The following is a 22,483-nucleotide window of genomic DNA, read 5'->3' as shown; positions in this document are numbered from 1 at the left end:
TCTCTTAATATAATGTATTTTCTTTTTCTTCTTTAAAGATTTTATTTACGTTAGAGAGAGAGAGGGTGGGGGAGGAGCGGAGAGAGAGAGAGAGTCTCAAGCAGACTCTGAGGCACTGAACACAGAGCCCAACCCAGCTCTCTATCCCACCACCCTAAGATCATGACCCAAGCAGAAACCAAGAGTCTGATGCTTAACCAACTGTGCCACCTGGTCACCCCACTTTATTTTTCTTTTTTTTTTCTTAAAGATTTTATTTATTTATTTATGAGAGAGAGAGAGAACATGAGAGGGGAGAATGTCAGAGGGAGTAGCAGACTCCCTGTACTGCTGGGAGCCCGATGCGGGACTTGATCCTGGGATCGTGACCTGAGCCAAAGGCAGTTGCTTAACCAACTAAGCCACCCAGGCAAGGGGTAAAAAGTAAGAACTTTTGGAACACTAACTTTAAATTTTTTTTTTCCCTCAAATAGATCCTAAATGCCCAGGAGACGTTGATTTTCATAGTAGTGACTGGGACATTAAGACAATCACCAGCTCTTTGAAATTCTACCTCAGGTATGCCTGATATAATTTGGGAATTTGTTTTTCATAGTTGATGAAATTTGTCTAGGTGGAGATTGGAGCTTATGTGGTTGGATAGCTCAGGAGCTCAGGAGGTTGGATAGGTTTGCTATAAAAAAAGAGTGAAAAGAATTTCCATCAAAAAAGAAATTAGAAAACTTTTATTTGGGAATTTAGGCAAATGAAGCATCAAAATAATAGAATTATTATTGAAAAATGGCTTTTCCTTAAAGTAATGGAAGTTTTGCCATTGTGTGTAGAGTGACATCACAATGTGCTCATAAATAATATCAGTATTTATGACAATTCAATGTTGTTAACATGCTTGGTTGAATAATAACTATTTTGAAACATTAAATTGCATTTGCACAAACATATTTGTGTTTCTGTGTTATGTATCATGTTTTATGCATTCATCCATATAGTAGAAATAAAAAACAAGAAAATACAGTTACACAAATGTTAGAACTGAGTGAATTGAGCAATAAGAAAACAAAATTTACCTTATCAGCAAAATTTGCCTTATCAGGCGGGTGATGCACAGTGGTGATGAATAGATCATTTAGTTCACTGGCATAAATTTATATTATGTAAAAATATTTGGGACATGCCTTTTTTGGGGGGACATATACTCATTCATTTCTTTCTATTCTTTATGTCCAATTGTATGTACCATACATTATTTACTAAATGTCTTTTTTTTTTCAATTATTGTACTCTTTAGGTATTTGGATAGATACTTGAATATCATTAATCCAAAATAAATTGGGTCCCAGATATTGCTGTTAAATGACCTTCTGCTATAGTATCATCTTAGAACTTTATATAAACATGAATGCTCTTTCCAGGAGTATTTCTCTGGCATCTGCCAAAGAAGAAATGTTCTATTGTTAGAAGGTGTTCTAGTTGCTTACATTGACAATATCGTTTTTTGTTTTTTGTTTTTTTTTTTACAATAATACTGTAAGGTATGTGGTATCATAACTAATTTTACAGATGAGGAAATTGTAAGGCACCACTTTCCAGTTAAGTAGTATCCATGCTCACAGCTCACATTATTTGAACCTAAGTATCTCTGACATATAGGCCACTGGTATTGGAGCATCTTCTTCCCGTTTCCCATCCTCAGGGACTATAGCTTTCTTGAAGTTATTTGGGTAATTTTAGTGAGGACAGAGAGCAATATACTATGTATACTTTTAGAAGACTGGTGATGATAATAGTGAGAGTAAATGATTCTATGTCTCTAGCCTTTTTCAAAGGAGTCAATTATTATCAAAGATTTATATAGATTAAGTAGCTCCCCACATTAAATCTTTCCCTCATCCCATAATAAGCAGTGTGACCCCTTTTAAAGATGGAAAGATCAAGCCTGAAAGCCTGAATGAGCAATACTTCCAATAAGAGATTTGTCCTTAAGACTTAATGTATGGGCCTTTAATATGCACTAACCAGTTAACGCCCTTTAGGTTTCTCAAATACTTCAATATTTTCAGAAAGGGGATTCTTCATCTGTGTTATACATACATAACTCATCCCTTATCTCCAACATTTCCAGGAAAGTACCCTAAAAACTAAAACTATCCTTTCTTTTTTTTAAATTTAATTTTATTTTTCCTGTGTTCTGAGATTCATTAAAACTATCCTTTCTCTTGCTAATATCTTTACTCTCTCTTATTCAACTGGCTCTTTCCTCTCAGCATATAAATATAGTCCTGTAAAGCACATCTCTTTGACCTTGTGTGTTTTTTCATAAATGTATAAATTCATTCTGCCATTTACTAAATCATTCAATAAACATTTCTTGAGTATCTAGTCTATGCCTAGCATGATACTAGGCAGTAGGCATACAATTGTGAATAGATGTGGTCTCTGAATTTAAAAAAAGTTATAGTCCAGTTAGGACAGCAGTAAAAAACAAATAATCATACAAATATAACAAATCATAATAAGTGCTCTGAAGAAAAGGTGCAAGGTGTTATGGAGTCATGTAATAGGAATACCGATTTATTCTGGTGGTTTTTTTAACTGAGGTTTGATTTATAACTTACGGTCAGCTGAGAAGAAGCAGTTCCAGACAGAGATATACACAAAGGCCTTGAAGCACAAGAGAGAATTTTCCCTTCAAGAAACTATGTGTACCAGGGCGCCTGGGTGGCTCAGTGGGTTAAAGCCTCTGCCTTCGGCTCAGGTCATGATCCCAGGGTCCTGGGATCGAGCCCCACATCGGGTTCTCTGCTCGGCGGGGAGCCTGCTTCCTCCTCTCTCTCTCTCTCTCTGCCTGCCTCTCTGCCTACTTGAAATCTCTGTCTGTCAAATAAATAAATAAAATCTTAAAAAAAAAAACTATGTGTACCAGTATAGGTGGAGTACTGTAGTATAGAGAGGGAGGGAGAGAGATTAGGAGCCAGATCATGCAAGGTCATATGGGACATTTTAAGATTGGGGTCTAGATTTATTTTAAAAGGAATGGGAATAAATTGAGAGATTTTAAGCAGTAGGTTATATGATGAGATTTGCATTTTGAAAAAAACATAAATATCAGATTAGAGGGAATCAAAATAGGTAGAGATAGAAACCAATTAGTGGGCTATTGCTGTGGTCTATGAAAGAGATGATGCTTCTGCTTGAACTAGCAGTGTAGATTAGTAGAAATAAGCATATTCAAGAAATTTAGGGAGTAAATTTAGATATGAGAAAAAGAGAGATGCAGGTAAAAGAATGATTTCCAAGTTTATGGCCCATATAACCAAATGGCAGCCATATATTTACTGATTTGAGAAACACAAGAAAAAGACTAGATTCAGGGGAGATGACAAGATGGACTTTAGATATGTCAAATGTGGGTGTCTGACAACATCAGGGCAAGATATTAAGTGAGCAATTGAATATATGGGAATGAACTCAGAAGAATTCTGAGCTTGAGTTAAAAATTTGTGAATCACCGGCGATGTATATGATAATTGGGAGGCAGGAGCTTGGGTAAGATTGCCTAATAAGAGAGATAATTCATGCCTTCCTATCCAAGCATCAGTACATGAAGTAATATACACGCAATGTCTCTACTTTTTTTTTAGACTTTAAAAATTTATTTATTTGTTAGATAGCATATAAATGGGGAGTGCAGGCAGAAGGAGAAGCAGGCTTCTCACTGTGCAAAGAGCCCAATGCTGGACTTGATCCCAGGATACTGGGATCATGACCTGAGCCAAAGGCAAACACTAAACCACCTGAGCCATCCAGATGTCCCAGTGTCTCTACTTCTTAACCTCCTAGTTTGCTCCTTAAGCCATTGCAGTCACCGTCCCAACACCTCTGCTCCACTGCAAATGCTCTTGCCAAGGTCACTAGTGATTCCCTCAGTGCTAAACACAATGTACAATTGTCAGTCCTTACTTGATTTCTTTGCAACATTTGAAGCTGTTAATGAGGCCTCCTTGATACTTTCTCCTCTTTTGGATTCTACTGTATCGCTTGTTTTTGGCTTTCCTCATACCTTTTTTGACCATTTTTAGCAGTTCCCTTTATGGACTTTCTACCTGATATTTTCCAGGACTCTCCTCTCTTATTACTATAATATTGAGGGTTGGAAAATTCAAATATCCACAAAAATTAATGAAGCAGACTACTTTCATATTAAAACATTACATATTGTACCTGTATTTGCATAGTGATCCCTTTGTTTATATATAATCAGCAATAATATTTATTTCTACAAATAATCATGTGGGCCCAATATAGCCAGGTCTTTCCATTTTTCAATAGAGATAGAAAATGCAGATTTTATGTGAGGCATCTCAGTTTTTTATATTTTTGACAACTAATACAATTCCATGTCTTTTTTATACACTATTCTGAACAAATAATAATTGGAAGGCCTCATGTAGCTATTGGCTATGAGTTGGTCATCTCTCCTCGAGCAGTAGTATCTGTTCTTGTGGTTTTAACTGCTCACCTATGTTCATGGTTTTAAACACTCACCTAGGTTTATGATTTTCATGTTTACTTCTCAGATCTAGAAGGGCATTCCATCCATCTGCCTAATAGACATGTCCCTTTGGCTACCCCAAAAGTCCCTCTGGCTTAACGTCTCTACTTCCTTCTGAATCCATTTCTATTCTATCCAGTCTCACAAACCAGATGACTCTCTCCCTTACCAGTACACCCAATCATTGAAGAAGTTCTGTCTTTAATGTCTTTTAAATAATTCTTATCATTTCTTTCTTTCTTTGATGCCACTATTTTTGTTTAGGTCTTTATTACCTCTCAATGGGATTACTACGATAATAGTAGTGTCAGACCGTATAACATAGTGATTAAGAGCATAGACTCAAGGAAGACTGCCTAGTTCTGCCACTTACTGGCTTTGCGTGGTCTTGGATGACTTATTTAACTTTTCTGAACTTCAGTTTCCCCATTTGTAAAATGGATATAATAACAATATCTACCTTACAGTGTTGTCATGATGATTAAATTAGTAAATATATGCAAATCATTTAGAACAGTGAAGCATTTACTAATATTATTATCATCACACTGGTCCTTTTACATTGTTAATTCTGTATATGGCACTCTTCTCAACTAGACTATTAGCTCCTTGGAGGTTTGGGGGTCTGTCTTACTCATCTTTGAATCCCAGTATCTGGCATAATGTCAGGTATCTGTAGGTGCTCAGCCATATATATATATATATATATATATATATATATATATTTATATATATATATATTTTTTTATATATATATATATAAAACTAAATAAAGAAATCTGTTGGACCTCAATTTTCTCCTCCATTAAGCTAGGATTTGAATAACTGCTCCATGTCACAGGATCATTGGAAGGATCAGATGGGAACAGATACGAAAGTACTTTGAAAACTAAGGAACTATCAAACTGCAAGGACTTTATAGCAGCAGATTGGGTCCACTTTGGAATTTTTCAGGGCTGGTTTGTGACTCCTTTCACCTTTGGAAACTAATTAGAGACCCTGCAGGACTAATTGGCTTATACTTTTGCAGGTCTTCTATTGATTTACCAGTAAGTGGCATTCCTCTGACAAAGTTTCAGGTGAAGAGAGAAATATATGTAATCACACTAAGCTATAGGGATTAGAAACTTTAAGCCTTGCTGCCCACAGAACTGAAAATCCAAGGCTTCCGCAAAGAACTTACAGTCTTCATTAATTTCAGGAATCTTTCTGAACCTGTCATGACCTATAGACTTCACAAAGAGCTGGTCTCTGCTGCCAGTAAGTATTTATGTTGCTAGTTAATTGTGTTGTCTTGGCTTCTTAATAATGTTCAATAGCAATAAACCTATAAAATTGCTTGAGAAAAAGTGAGGGGGAAAAATATCCATAGATTTTGGTCCACTACCAAATGAGAGTTTTCTTGCTTGCTGTCTAACTCAAGTGTTATATTATTTTCCATAAATAAATGTAAGTTGAGTAGGTTGGATAAAACTGGCTAACATGAGGGATGTTACAGGTGTGAGGGCTTTACTGACTGAATATGCCTCTTCTGTCAGAACAAGAGCATTAATTCACATAACTAGGGGGCAGCAAAATGGTTTCATTATAGTTGCTGTTTTAGATTTTTTTCATAACTTTGCCTTTTTGAATGCTTTTCATTTGTGCTATGAATTATTACTCCTAATCTGTTAATGCTAGAATCATATTTTCTAGATGATAAAACTGAGGGTGCAGTAGAACATTGCATGGGAAATAAGGCATATAGAATCACCCCAAAAGTCAGCAGCTGAAGAAGTATTAAAAGTTTTGGCTGAGGCCTCCCTATCTTTACATGTGGTGTACAGGAAAAAGACTGATAAGACTTGACCTCATAATGAATTTTTGTTGAGGCAAGGGACCTTTGATCTGACCTGAGACCTCTGAACTGTCTCAGGGATTTTCACATAAACCCAAAAGTAGCAGTACCCCTCCCAGCACCACAAAAAGATGGGTGGGCAAGGGTTTCCAGTAGAAGTTTATATGTGAAACTGTGGGAACAACCTGCTGTACCTAGAACTTTGACTTCCTCAGAGATAGTATTACATTCTCATCTTTCTATTCTCTCTCTCTCTCTCTCTCTCTCTCTCTCTCTTTAAACTCCTAGACCTATTTCTTTGGTATTATCTCTCTTTTTGTCTTTTATCTCTCTTTTGGTCTCTTTGTCTTTCTCCCCCTCTCTCTCAGTCTCAATGTCTTTTTTTCCTTGGTGTCTTTTTGCCATTGTTTCATCGTGCCTGTTTATCTCTCTGTCTCTTTTCATCTTTCTGTGTTTCTGATTGTATGTGTGTGCGCGTGTGTGTGTGTGTGTGTGTGTGCGCGCGCACACACACGCGTATATGAGAGTTTGCTTGATCCAATTGCCTAAAAGGCAAAACTGTCTCTCTCTGTTCTCTCTCAGAGTCTGACAGTCTGGATTACCGGCTGGGAGCTATTCATTCGCTGGTATATAAGCTACCTGAAAAGAACCGAGAGATGCTGGAACTTCTTATAAGACATTTGGTCAAGTAAGTAACTTCTGGGTTTTCAGGAAGAGTTTCTATTTGAGGATTGCCCCACAGGGTACATTGCAGAGAAATTGTTTGTCAGCTTCTTAAATCCCAGCCACCAACTCTTTAATCCTGGACAGGCTGAGTGCTCTATAAAGAAGGTGATTTTGCCTTGGCCCTTGTATATATATCCTCCCAGAGTCATCATGCATCTCAGTTGAAGGGTAATACCAGATAAAGTGGGCTGAACACAGGCTTTGTAGTCAGATAAATTTGGTTTTAGATTCCAGCTGTATCACTTATCTACCTGTATAATCTTAGATAACCTTTTAGATATAATCTAACCTCCTGGATATAATCTTAGATAACCTCTCTTAGCCTGTTTAGTCATCTATAAAATGAAAATAGTATTGCCCAATATAAAGGACTGTTCTGTGAATTTGAATGAACACAGATAAAGTGCATAGCACATAAGAGATTCTCAAGAAATGGGAATTATTAATATTGTGGCCAACTTTTTGCTTGGGTATGGCAGACAGGAAAGACATATTACAGAGAGTAGGCCTGATGATGAACTCCGAGATGGTGTGTTTATGTGGCATGGGTGGTGCTTTTTGGCCAGAGGATTCAATGTTGTGGATAAAGATAAATTTACTTGACTCATAAGAGCCAGTTGCTCTTATGAAGAAGTATGGTGCAGCAGAAAGCATTCTGACTATGGACAGGTCAGTAAATCTGGGTTCTGGTGTCAGTACTGTTACTAGCTTTCTTGATAATCATGGGCAAGTCACCCTCAAGGCTTCTCCTGGTATATTAAAAAGTACAGAAATGAGACAACAAGCTTAGAAAAATTGCAATGGATTTTATGTGTGTCTATTTTTCAAAATAAAGCTATCATCATACTCACAAAAATGCAATAATCATACATTTTTAACATCATTTGGAGAGGATCTCAAATACCTAAACTTGAAACCCTTAGTGAAGGTGAGGCTCCAGGCTAAATGGCCCTCTTGGTCTCCCCCTGTGATAAATTCTGCATCTCTGGATCTCAGGTTTCCCTGTGACATAATGAGATATCATCAAGATTCAGTGCAGCTCTGACATTGTTTTTTTTTTTGATATTTCTATAACAAATTAGCATTATAGATACTAATGTAGATAAAAAGGCAGAATTAGCAAGAGGATGCCTTTTATATTTATTGCCAATATTTATAATTTGGGCTAATTGAGAGGAAATTTCTTCCCAAAATGTTGTTTGTGGTAATCTCAGTGAAAGTACAAAAATCAATACATAAATCATTTGCATATTAATTTGAAATTGCTCTGGGGGAAAGAGAAATTGGGTTCAAGTTCCACATTATCACTAATTTTATGTGTGAACTAAAGAAAGTCCCTCCCACTCTCTGGGCTTCCTTTTATTCATCTATAATATGAGAGGACTGAACTAGCTAATCTGAAATAGTTATTCCTGCTCTGATTTTCTAAGATTCTTAGTATGTGACAGGAGCCAAGGACTTAGCTAGGGATTATCCTGCTAGCAGTTAGTGAGGAGCACCTGCTTCCGTCCACCCAATGTCTGGCTACTACTTTACTTCAAGAATCTTGGTCCTCAAAAAGCCTAGAACAAAAGAAACAAGAGACACAAACATACAAGACACAGAAATAGAAAAACAAATACCCTTCAGTATATGAGAAACTGCTCATTTTCTCAAAGGAGAAAAATGCAAATTAAACCTGCACTGAGATACCATTTATTGGTGAAACCTAATGCATGATCTATTGATGAGACTTTGGGGCAAGTATTCTACTACATTGCTGACATTAATGCAATATATGATTAGAGGAGGCAAATTTGACAAGATCTAACAAATCTGCATATTCACTTACCCTATGCCTAGAAATTCTACTTTTAGACATATACTCTGAAGACACCTCCACAAGTACCAAACAACATATTCACAAGGTTCAACACTGTGGCATAATTTTTTTTTCTAGATTTTTTAACCATTTTATTTATTTTTCAGTGTAACAGTATTCATTGTTTTTGCACAACACCCAGTGCTCCATGCAAAACGTGCCCTCCCTATTACCCACCACCTATTCCCTCAACCTCCCAACCCTGACCCTTCAAACCCTCAGGTTGTTTTTCAGAGTCCATAGTCTCTTATGGTTCGCCTCCCCTTCCAAATTTTTTTTTTATAAACATATAATGTATTTTTATCCCCAGGGGTACAGGTCTGTGAATCGCCAGGTTTACACACTTCACAGCACTCACGATAGCACATACCCTCCCCAATGTCCATAACCCCCTCCCCCTCTCCCAATCCCACCTCCCCCCAGCAACCCCCAGTTTGTTTTGTGAGATTAAGAGTCATTTATGGTTTGTCTCCCTCCCAATCCCATCTTGTTTCATTTATTCTTCTCCTACCCCCCTTACCCCCCATGTTGCTTCTCCATGTCCTCATATCAGGGAGATCATATGATAGTTGTCTTTCTCCGATCGACTTATTTCACTAAGCATGATACCCTCTAGTTCCATCCACGTCGTCGCAAATGGCAAGATTTCATTTCTTTTGATGGCTGCATAGTATTCCATTGTGTATATATACCACATCTTCTTTATCCATTCATCTGCTGATGGACATCTAGGTTCTTTCCATATTTTGGCTATTGTAGACATTGCTGCTATAAACATTCGGGTACACGTGCCCCTTCGGATCACTATGTTTGTATATTTAGGGTAAATACCCAGTAGTGCAATTGCTGGGTCATAGGGTAGTTCTATTTTCAACATTTTGAGGAACCTCCATGCTGTTTTCCAGAGTGGTTGCACCAGCTTGCATTCCCACCAACAGTGTAGGAGGGTTCCCCCTTCTCCGCATCCTCGCCAGCATCTGTCATTTCCTGACTTGTTAATTTTAGCCATTCTGACTGGTGTGAGGTGATATCTCATTGTGGTTTTGATTTGTATTTCCCTGATGCCGAGTGATGTGGAGCGTTTTTTCATGTGTCTGTTGGCCATCTGGATGTCTTCTTTGCAGAAATGTCTGTTCATGCCCTCTGCCCATTTCTTGATTGGATTGTTTGTTCTTTGGGTGTTGAGTTTGCTAAGTTCCTTATAGATTTTGGATACTAGCCCTTTATCTGATATGTCATTTGCAAATATCTTCTCCCATTCTGTCAGTTATCTTTTGGTTTTGTTAACTGTTTCCTTTGCTGTGCAAAAGCTTTTGATCTTGATGAAATCCCAATAGTTCTTTTTTTTTTTAAAGATTTTATTTACTTATTTGACAGAGAGAGATACAAGTAGGCAGAGAGGCAGGCCGAGAGAGTGAGAGGGAAGCAGGCTCCCCGCCAAGCAGAGAGCCCAATGCGGGACTCGATCCCAGGACCCTGAGATCATGACCTGAGCCGAAGGCAGCGGCTTAAACCACTGAGCCACCCAGGCGCCCCCCAATAGTTCATTTTTGCCCTTGCTTCCCTTTCCTTTGCTGATGTTCCTAGGAAGATGTTGCTGCGGCTGAGGTCGAAGAGGTTGCTGCCTGCGTTCTCCTCAAGGATTTTGATGGATTCCTTTCTCACATTGAGGTCCTTCATCCATTTTGAGTCTATTTCCGTGTGTGGTGTAAGGAAGTGGTCCAATTTCATTTTTCTGCATGTGGCTGTCCAATTTTCCCAGCACCATTTATTGAATAGGCTGTCTTTTTTCCATTGAACATTCTTTCCTGCTTTGTCAAAGATTAGTTCGAATGCTTTTTCAGCATCTATTGAGAGTATCATATGGTTCTTGTTCTTTCTTTTATTAATGTGTACTATCACATTGATTGATTTGCAGATGTTGAACCAACCCTGCAGCCCCGGAATAAATCCCACCTGATCGTGGTGAATAATCCTTTTAATGTACTGTTGAATCCTATTGGCTAGTATTTTGGCGAGAATTTTTGCATCTGTGTTCATCAAGGATATTGGTCTATAGTTCTCTTTTTTGGTGGGATCCTTGTCTGGTTTTGGGATCAAGGTAATGCTGGCCTCATAAAATAAGTTTGGAAGTTTTCCTTCCATTTCTATTTTTTGGAACAGTTTCAGAAGAATAGGAATTAGTTCTTCTTTAAATGTTTGGTAGAATTCCTCTGGGAAGCCGTCTGGCCCTGGGCTTTTGTTTGTTTGGAGATTTTTGATGACTGTTTCAATCTCCTTACTGGTTATGGGCCTGTTCAGGTTTTCTATTTCTTCCTGGTTCAGTTGTGGTAGTTTCTATGTCTCTAGGAATGCATCCATTTCTTCCAGATTGTCAAACTTGTTGGCGTAGAGTTGCTTATAGTATGTTCTTATAATTGTCTGTATTTCTTTGGTGTTAGTTGTGATCTCTCCTCTTTCATTCATGATTTTATTTATTTGGGTCCTTTCTCTTTTCTTTTTGATGAGTCTGGCCAGGGGTTTATCAATCTTATTGATTCTTTCAAAGAACCAGCTCCTAGTTTCATTGATTTTTTCTATTGTTTTTTTGGTTTCTATTTCATTGATTTCTGCTCTGATCTTTATGATTTCTCTTCTCCTGCTGGGTTTAGGGTTTCTTTCTTGTTCTTTCTACAGCTCCTTTACGTATAGGGTTAGGTTGTGTACTTGAGACCTTTCTTGTTTCTTGAGAAAGGCTTGTATCGCTATATATTTTCCTCTCAGGACTGCCTTTGCTGTGTCCCACAGATTTTGAACCGTTGTGTTTTCATTATCATTTGTTTCCATGAATTTTTTCAATTCTTCTTTAATTTCCTGGTTGACCCATTCATTCTTTAGAAGGATGCTGTTTAGTCTCCAAGTATTTGGGTTCTTTCCAGCTTTCCTCTTGTGATTGAGTTCTAGCTTCAGAGCATTGTGGTCTGAAAATATGCAGGGAATGATCCTAATCTTTTGATACCAGTTGAGACCTGATTTGTCACCCAGGATCTGATCTATTCTGGAGAAGGTTCCATGTGCACTAGAGAAGAATGTGTATTCTGTTGCTTTGGGATGAAATGTTCTGAATATATCTGTGATGTCCATCTGGTCCAGTGTGTCCTTTAAGGCCTTTATTTCCTTGTTGATCTTTTGCTTGGATGATCTGCCCATTTCAGTGAGGGGAGTATTAAAGTCCCCTACTATTATTGTATTATTATTGATGTGTTTCTTTAATTTTGTTATTAATTGGTTGATATAGTTGGCTGCTCCCACGTTAGGGGCATAGATATTTAAAATTGTTAGATCTTCTTGTTGGACAGACCCTTTGAGTAGGGTATAGTGTCCTTCCTCATCTCTTATTATAGTCTTTGGCTTAAAATCTAATTGATCTGATATAAGGATTGCCACCCCAGCTTTCTTCTGATGCCCATTAGCATGGTAAATTGTTTTCCACCCCCTCACTTTAAATCTGGAGGTGTCTTCGCGTCTAAAATGAGTTTCTTGTAGGCAACATACTGATGGGTTTTGTTTTTTTATCCATTCTGATACCCTGTGTCTTTTGATTGGGGCATTTAGCCCATTAACATTCAGGGTAACTATTAAGAGATATGAATTTAGTGCCATTATTAGCCTGTAAGTTGACTGTTACTGTATATTGTCTCTGTTCCTTTCTGATCTACTACTTTTAGGCTCTCTCTTTGCTTAGAGGACCCCTTTCAATATTTCCTGTAGAGCTGGTTTGGTGTTTGCAAATTCTTTCAGTTTTTGTTTGTCCTGGAAGCTTTTGATCTCTCCTTCTATTTTCAATGATAGCCTAGCTGGATAGAGTATTCTTGGCTGCATGTTTTTCTCGTTTAGTGCTCTGAATATATCATGCCAGCTCTTCCTGGCCTGCCAGGTCTCTGTGGATAAGTCTGCTGCCAATCTAATATTTTTACCATTGTATGTTACAGACTTCTTTTCTCGGGCTGCTTTCAGGATTTTCTCTTTGTCACTAAGACTTGTCAATTTTACTATTAGGTGATGGGGTGTGGACCTATTCTTGTTGACTTTGAGGGGGGTTCTCTGCATCTCCTGGATTTTGATGCTTGTTCCCTTTGCCATATTAAGGAAATTCTCTCCAATAATTCTCTCCAATAGACCTTCTGCTCCCCTCTCTGTTTCTTCTTCTTCTTCTGGAATCCCAATTATTCTAAAGTTGTTTCATCTTAGGGTGTCACTTATCTCTCGAATGCTCCCCTCACGGTCCAGTAGCTGTTTGTCCCTCTTTTGTTCGGCTTCTTTATTCTCTGTCATTTGGTCTTCTATATCACTAATTCTTTTTTTTTTTTAAAGATTTATTTATTTATTTATTTGACAGACAGAGATCACAAGTAGGCAGAGAGGCAGGCAGAGAGAGAGAGGAGGAAGCAGGCTGTCCGCAGAGCAGAGAGCCCGATGCGGGGCTCGATCCCAGAACCCTGGGATCATGACCTGAGCCGAAGGCAGAGGCTTTAACCCACTGAGCCACCCAGGCACCCCTATATCACTAATTCTTTCTTCTGCCTCATTGATCCTAGCAGTGAGAGCCTCCATTTTTGATTGCACCTCATTAATAGCTTTTTTGATTTCAACTTGGTTAGATTTTAGTTCTTTTATTTCTCCAGAAAGGGCTTTAATATCTCCAGAGAGGGTTTCTCTAATATCTTCCATGCCTTTTTCAAGCCCAGCTAGAATGTTCAGAATCGTCATTCTGAACTCTTTTTTTTTTAACATTTTATTTATTTATTTGACAGAGAGAGATCATAAGTAGGCAGAGAGGCAGACAGAGAGTGAGAGGGAAGCAGGCTCCCCGCTGAGCAGAGAGCCCGATGTGGGTGGGACTCGATCCCAGAACCCTGAGATCATGACCTGAGCTGAAGGCAGCAGCTTAAACCACTGAGCCACCCAGGCGCCCCATTCTGAACTCTTGATCTGACATATTACCAATGTCTGTGTTGATTAGGTCCCTAGCCTTCGGTACTGGCTCTTGTTCTTTTGTTTGTGGTGATTGTTTCCGCCTTGTCATTTTGTCCAGCTAAGAGGATATGAAGGAGCAAATAAAATACTAAAACGGTGGCAAAGACCCCAGAAAAATGTGCTGTAACCAAATCAGAAGAGACCCCAAATTGTGGGGGCGAGAAAGGGGATAAAAACCGGTTCAGAAAAAAAAAGAAAAAAAATTTTAAAAATAAAACAAATAAAGAAAAAATATAAAAAAGAAAGAAAAAATATATATATTTAGATAAACTAGTCAAAAACGTTAAAAAAGAAAAGGGTAAAAGTTTTAAAAAAATTTAGCAGAAGAAGAAAAAAGAAAAAAAAATTGAAAAAAAGAAAAAAAAATTGAATTAGCCGCAAGACTAAGGAATCATGGGGAGAAAGCCATGAGTTCCGTGCTTTCCTTTCTCCTCCTCTGGAATTGGGCTGCTGTCTTAGGAATTGAACCTGCTTTCCTTGATAGCTGAACTTCGTCCTGGCTGGATATTTTGTTGATCTTCTGGGAGAGGGGCCTGTTGTAGTGAATCTCAAGTGTCTTTGCCCGAGGCGGGATTGCACCGCCCTTACCGGCGGCCGGACTAAGTAATTGGCTCGGGTTCGCTTTTGGGAGCTTCTGTTCCCTGAACGCTTTCCGTAGAGTTCCGGAGGATGGGAATGAAAATGGCGGCCTCCTAGTCTCCGGCCCGGAGGAGCCGAGAGCCTGGGGCCCCACTCCTCAGTGCACCCCCAGAGGACAGCACCCAATCACTCCCGTATCCCCAGCCTCTAGCTGCGCTCCGATCTCACCCAGCCTGCGACTAGTTCAAGGTAACCCTGAGCTGAGAGTTCAGTCCTCGGCTCTGTCTCTGCAGCCGGCTTCTCCGTTCTAATACCTGCGAGCTCTGCGACACTCCGACACCTCCGATCGTTCTGTGACCTTGCGGGACCTGGGGCCACGCTGATCCCACGTGGGCTTCACCCTGGTTTAGCCTCTGGAGCAATGTCCCTCAGTGGAACAGACTTTTAAAAGTCCTGATTTTGTGATCCATTCCTCCGCCGCTTGCCGGGAGCCGGCCCCTCCCCCCGTGGTCTATCTTCCCATCGTTTTAGATTCACTTCTCCGCCAGTCCTACCTTTCAGAAAGTGGTTGATTTTCTGTTTCTAGAGTTTCTGTTCTTCTTCTCTTCAATCTCCCGTTGGATTTGTAGGTGTTTGCAATGTTTAGATAAGCTATCGAGCTGATTTCCTGCTACCTGATGTAGTCTCAACCTGCTACTTCTCCACCATCTTGACTCCTCCTCCTGTGGCATAATTTTTTCATAGCAAAAGGTTGAAAATAGCAGAAGCACCCAACAATAGGGGAGTAGTTGAATAAATAATGGTATATCCAAACAATGTAGTCATTGTATGTAGTCATAAATTGCAGTCAAAAAAGCATTAAGAGAATATCTACAAACTTTTTTTCTGTGGTGATTTAGAATGCATTGCAAATGTCAGGGTATATAGTAGAGAACAACAGCAAAAACAAAAACAAACCCAAAGTTTAAAACAAGATATATGAGTATGCTACCCATTCTATAAGAAAAAAAAAGAGGGAAATAAGAATATTTAAGAATATTAAACACATGTTTTCTTACTTTTATCAAATTAAGCAGTAAGATAAAAAAAAAAAACTAATGACTCAAAAAGTTAAACCACAAGACCCAGTAATTCTACTCTTAGGTATATAATAAAGAGAAATGAGAACATATGTTCATGCAAAAACATATACACAAATATCCACAGTAAAATTACCCAAAAATTACCCAAAAGTGGAAATAACCCAAATCACCACCAAATGATAAATAAAAAAGAAAGGTGGTATAAATATACAATGAGATATTATTCAGTGATAAAAAGAAATGAAGCACTAGAGCACGTGGGTGGCTCAGTTGCTTAAGCATCTGCCTTTTGTTCTGGTCATGATCCCAGTATCCTGGAAGCCAGCCTCTCCTCTGGCTTACTGCTCAGTGGGGAGTCTGCTTCTCCCTCTCCCTCTGCCCCTCCCCCCCCGCTCATGCTCGCTCCCTCTGCCCTTACTCTTTTTTTTTTTTGCATTTATTTTTTTTAAATTGTGTTATGTTAGTCACCATATGGTTTGTCACTAGGTTTTGATGTAGTGTTTAATGATTCATTGTTTGCATATAACACCCAGTACTCCATGAAATCCATGCCCTCCTTAATATCCATCACCAGGCTCACCCATTTCCCCCACCCTCCTCCCTTCTGAAACCCTCTGTTGGTTTCCCAGAGTCCGTAGTCTCTCATAGTTCATCTCTCACTCCAATTTCTCCCCTTTCTTTTTTCCCTTCCTTCTAATGTCCTCCATGCTATTCCTTATGTTCCACAGATAAGTGAAACCATATGATAATTTACTTTCTCTGTTTCACCTATTTCACTCATCATCTCTTCCAGTCCTATCCATGTTGATGCAAAAGTTGGGTATTTTAGCCTTTCTGATGGCTGAGTAATATTCCATTATGTATATGGACCACATCATATTTATCCATTTGTCTGTTGAAGGGCATCTTGGATCTTTCCATATTTTTCTGCCCTTCCTCTTATGTTCTCTCGCTGGTATTCTCTCTCTCAAATAAATAGATAAAATCTTTAAAAAAAAGAAATGAAGCACTGATTCATGCTACAACAAGGATGAACTTTGAAAATATTATGCTAAGTAAAAGAATCTAGACACAAAATACCACATATTATATGAGTCCATTTATATAAAATGTTCATAACAGACAAATCTATAAAGACCAAAAGTAGATTAGTGGTTGCCTAGGATTGGGATATGGGGACATGGGAGTGAATGGGGAGTGATTACTATGGGGTTTCTTTCTGGAGTGGTGAAAACACTCTGAAATTAGATAGTGATGATGGTTACACAACTCTGTGAATATACTAAAAACAATTGGGAAAAAAATTAAAAGGGTGAATTGTATGGTATATGTAATATATTTCAATAAAGCTCTCATAAAAACAAGCTAAGTGTAGTAAAAGAAACCACCAACAAAACAAAACGGGAAACTATTATATGGAAGAAGATGAAGTTAATATCCAAAACACATAAATTATACAACTCAACAACAAAAATTCCCAAACCATCTGATTTAAAAATGTGTAAAAGATATGAATAGACCTTTTTTTCCAAAGAAGACATACAGATGGTCAACAGCCACATGAAAAGATGCTCAACATCACTTAGTTTCAGGGAAAGACCAATCAAAACCATAATCAGGTATCACTTGGCAGAATGCCTCATATCAAAAAGACAAGAAATAATAAGGGTTGGTGAGGATATGGAGAGAAAGAAACCCTCATGCAATGTTGGTACAAATGGAAATTGGTGCAACCACTGTGGAAAACAGTATGGAGTTTCCTCAAAAAGTTAAAAAAATAGAATTACCATATTATCCAGTAATTCCACTACTGGATTTACCCAAGCAATACGAAAACACTGACTCAAAAAGATATATACACCCCTATGTTTACTGAAGCATTATTTACAATAGCCAAGGTAATGAAGCCATCCAAGTGCACCCATCCATAGATGAAAAAAGAAGAGGTGAGATATTTTATATAAATACTGCATATATTATATGTACAATGGATGATGTGTGTGTACACACACACACACACACACACACACACACACAATGGACTATTACTTGGCCATAAAAAGAACACAATTTTGTCATTTGCAACAACATGGATGGAGATAGACAGTATATGCTAGGTGAAATAAATCAGACAGAGAAAGACAAATACTGTGGACTCTAAAAACAAAACAAACAAAACAGACTTTTAAATACGGAGCACAAATTGGTATTTGTAAGAGAGGAGGTGTTTGGGGAATGGATGAAGGAGATTAAGAGGTACAAATATCCAAAAGGAAAAAAAAAAACCCTAATGAAAATGATTACTAAAGGGAGTAGGTGGTGAATACGGTAGAAGGGATAAAGGTGAGAGCCACATTCCTCTAAATCCACCTCCTTGTATGGTTTTGACTTTTGAACCATACTAATGTTTTATATATCCAAAAAGTAAAATTCAACCAAGGATTATAAACCCTGAGATTGAAGATTAAAAAGTAAATGAGGGATACCTGGGTAGCTTAGTCATTTAAGCCTTTGCCTTTGGTTGAAGTCATTGATCTCCAGGTCCTGGGATAAAGCCCCACAGTGGGATCCCTCAGGGATCCTCTGCTCAGGGGGAGTCAGTGTCTCCCTCTCCTCTGCCCCTCCTGCTCATGTGCGCACATGCTCTTTCTCTCAAATAAATAAATAATAAATAAATATTTTACAAAGCAAATGAGTCTAAATGTTTATCAAATTGATAACATAATCACATAAAGAAAATCGTTATTTCAACTAATTTATAAACACAGTCCTCTGACTCATCCCTAAAGAGATAATATTTAAAAACAGGAAAGGCTAGGGGCACCTGGGTGGCTCAGCGGGTTAAAGCCTCTGCATTCGGCTCAGGTCATGATCCCAGGGTCCTGGGATCAAGCCCCGCATCGGGCTCTCTGCTTGGCTGGGAGCCTGCTTCCTCCTCTCTCTCTCTCTGCCTACCTCTCTGCCTACTTGTAATCTCTATCTGTCAAAAAAATAAATCTTTAAAAAAAAAAAAAAACAGGAAAGGCTACAAAAAAGTAGTAAGCATCACCCAGTAGGTTTAGTAATAGTAATACTATTATAATTAAATTTGAAACTATTTTATATTTATGTATAACAAGGATAAAGAAAAATGTTAAAAAGTGAATATATTAGGGGTGCCTGGGTGGCTCAGCAGGTTAAAGCCTCTGCCTTCAGCTCAGGTCGTGATCCCAGGGTCCTGGGATCGAGCCCCGCATCGGGCTCTCTGCTTAGCTGGGAGCCTGCTCCTCTCTCTCTCTCTCTCTGCCTGCCTCTCTGCCTACTTGTAATCTCTATCTGTCAAATAAATAAATCTTTAAAAAAAAGTGAATATATTAATATTATCACAGGAGAAGATTTATGCTGTAAGAAAAAGAGATAAGGATATAAAATGTAAGATATAAAAAGTCTATAATGATAGGGGCGCCTGGGTGGCTCAGTGGTTAAAGCCTCTGTCTTCGACTAAGGTCATGATCTCAGGGTCCTGGGATCAAGCCCCACATTGAGCACCACATCAGGCTCTGTGCTCAGCGGGAAGCCTGCTTCTCCCCGTCTCTCTGCCAGCCTCTCTGCCTACTTGTGTTCTCTGTCAAATAAATAAATAAAATATTTTTAAAAATCTATAATGATAAAGTCGAATTAAGAAAGCCAGTATGAACTAGTGATTTATTTTCAATTTTTTTTCTTTTTGTTAAGATTTTATTTATTTTATTTGACAGAGACAGCGAGAGAGTGAACACAAGCAGGGGAAGTGGGAGAAGCAGGCTCCCCACTGACCAGGGAGCCTGATGTGGTGCTCAATGTGGGGCTTGATCCCAGGACCCTGGGATCACGACCTGAGTGAAGGCAGATGCTTAACAACTGAACCACCCAGGTGCCCCTGAACTCATGATTTAAAAAGGAAAATTATGGATCTAGAGTGTATTATGCTAATATAAATAAGTCAATCAGAGAAAGACAAATACTGTATGATTTCACTTATATGTGGAATTTGAGAAACAAAACTGATGAACATAGGGGAAGGGAAAGAAAAATAAATAAGGTAAAAATAGAGGTAGGCAAACCATAAGAGACTCTTAACTATAGAGAACAAACTGAGGGATGCTGGAGGGGAGGTGGTTGGGAGGATGGATTAATTGGGTGGTGGGCATTAAGGAGGGCATTTGATGTAATGAACACTGGGTGTTACATGTAACTGATGAATCACTAAGTTCTACCCTGAAACTAATATATGTTAACTAACTGGAATTTAAATAGAATAAAACCAAAAACAACCCCAGCAAAACAACAAAACTTCTATTCATTGAACCAGTCTTGAAGTGATTCTACCCCTCCAAAAAAGCAATGAACATACATAATGCCAAGATCTTTGTTTCTAAGTAACATTCACTTCCTAGAGAAATGGCTGACTACTGGTCTAAGGCAAGGAAAATACAAGGTGAGTCTAGGATAAAGTATATCTTTGTAAACAAATGAGAGCTTAAGTATTAATACAGTAGTGTCACAAGGACACAGCAACCTGTTTGAAAAGGCTGACATTGATTACATCTGGAGTCAACATAAACATCAAAAACAAAAATGCTGTATTTGAGTATAACTCTTTGAATAAATATTTATTGGAGATAAGTAGAATAAGGAAACTCTTCCTTGCAGAAGAATGCCAGCTAATAGATGTGGGAAGAATAATAGAATTAGACAAACCAGTAGTTCATAATCTCAGTACCCTGTTTCAGGCATACATCAAAACCATTGGGTAAACGATTGCTCAAGAACAACATATTCACATAATTCCCTTGTATCACCCACAGATTACTTACTAATTACAATGAAAAATGTATCTTTATAATCAAAGCTATCTTGCAAACACCATCTTAGTTAATTGAGCAAAGTTAGCATCACTAATAATAGTACAAATTGACCTTATGTACCTCTTGATAAGATACAGGAAGAAGGGGCGCCTGGGTGGCTCAGTGGGTTAAGCCACTGCCTTTGGCTCAGGTCATGATCTCAGGGTCCTGGGATCGAGTCCCGCATCTGGCTCTCTGCTCAGCGGAGAGCCTGCTTCCCTTCCTCTCTCTCTGCCTGCCTCTCTTGTGATTTCTCTCTGTCAAATAAATAAATAAAATCTTTAAAAAAAAAGATACAGGAAGAAGTACACAATATAACTTAAATAATTTTGCCAAAAAGGTTTAACCTGAATCAAATTAAACCATTCCAGTTTACAAAAAGTAGAGGGTATAGGAAAAATACAGACTCCTTGATATTCTATTAAGAAACTAGCTTGGACTTTTCCTTGTCCTGGGAAACAGAGGTAGGTGTACTGTTCTATATCAAGAGATTAAAGAAACATAAACAAGCGTAGTGCATGAACTCTGGATCTAGGTTTGAAAAAACCCAAGTATAAAATAATTTTTTGCATGACATTTGAGAAAATCTGAAGGTGGACCACTAATTGGATAATGTGACACTGTAAATTTTCTTGGGTATTAAAATACTTTGTGATTTTGTAGAACAGCATGCTCTTTGTTTTTTTTTTTTTAAGTTTTTATTTAACTTCCAGATAGTTAATAGTGTAATCTTAGTTTCAGTGCTATAACGTAATGATTCAACTCTTCCATACAATGACCAGTACTCATCACAAGTGGCCTCCTTAATACTCATACCACCTCCCCTACACTAACCCTCAGCTTGTTCTCTTCAGTTAAGAGTCTGTTTCCTGATTTGCTTCTCTTTTTTTCCCCTATGTTCATTTGTTTTGTTTCTTAAATTCCACATATGAAAGGGATCATACAGTATTTGTCTTACTCTATTTCCTTTAGCATAATACAGTCAGGCTCTATCCATGTCATTACAAATGGCAAAATTTCATTCTTTTTGATGGCTGAGTAATATGCCATAGTATTTGTGGACCACATCTTCATCCAATTATCAGTCAATGGACATTTGGGCTCTTTCCATAATTTGGCTATTCATAATCCTGCTATGAACATTGGGGTGCATGTATCCCTTTGGATCAATATTTTTCTATTCTTTGAGTAAATACCTACTAATGCAATTGATGGGTTGTAGGGTAGTTCTATTGTTAAAGTTTTGAGGAATGTCCATACTGTATTCCAAAGTGACTGCACCAGTTTGCATTCCCACCAACAGTGTAACAGGGTTATCCTTTCTCTGCATCCTCACCAACACCTGCTTTTCCCTGTGTTGTTAATTTTAGCCATTCTGACATGCATGAAGTGATATCTCATTCTAGTTTAGATTTGTATTGCCCTCATGCTGAGTGATGTTGAGCATCTTTTCATGTGTCTGTTGGCCATTTGGATGTCCTTGAAAAGATGACCATTCATGTCTTCTACCCATTTCTTAACTGGGTTATTTGGTTTTTGGGTGTGGAGTTTGATGAGTTCTTTATATATTTTAGATACTAACCCTATATCATATATGTCATTTGCTAATATCTTTTCCCATTCTGAAGGTTGCCTTTTAGTTTTGTTGATTGTTTCCTTCACTGTGCAGAAGCTTTTTTTCTTGAAGTCTAGTGTTCATTTTTTGTTTTGTTTCCCTTGCCTCCAGAGTCATATCTAATAACAAGTTTCTATGGCTGTTACAAAAGAGGTTACTGCCTGTGTTCTCTTCTAGGATTTTGATGGTTTCCTATCTCCCATTTAGGTCTTTCATCCATTTAGAATTTACCTTTGTCTATGGTAAAAGAAAGTAGTCCAGTTTCATTCTATTACATCTTGCTGTCCACTGTTGTGCTATCCGTTTCTTGAAGAGACTCTTCTTTCTCTAACATATTCTTTCCTGCTTTG

General features: G+C 38.2%; 1 protein-coding gene across 5 annotated transcripts in view; it reads left to right on the top strand.

Annotated features, from left to right (window-relative positions):
* The window catches only part of OPHN1 (oligophrenin 1), a 612,383-nt gene that overhangs the window by 445,143 nt on the left and 144,757 nt on the right, over nt 1-22,483 (top strand). For all 5 annotated transcript variants that reach the window (XM_045995231.1, XM_045995230.1, XM_045995233.1 and 2 more), the window contains exons 16-18: nt 474-558; nt 5,754-5,812; nt 6,972-7,077. In XM_045995231.1, coding sequence (XP_045851187.1) covers nt 474-558; nt 5,754-5,812; nt 6,972-7,077 — 250 coding nt within the window. The remainder of the gene's footprint in view (nt 1-473; nt 559-5,753; nt 5,813-6,971; nt 7,078-22,483) is intronic.

The sequence above is a fragment of the Meles meles genome, chromosome X, assembly GCF_922984935.1.
Source record: "Meles meles chromosome X, mMelMel3.1 paternal haplotype, whole genome shotgun sequence".
NCBI lineage: Eukaryota > Metazoa > Chordata > Mammalia > Carnivora > Mustelidae > Meles > Meles meles.
Note: the sequence above shows the minus strand (reverse complement) of the source record. Positions and strands in the feature narration are given on the sequence as shown.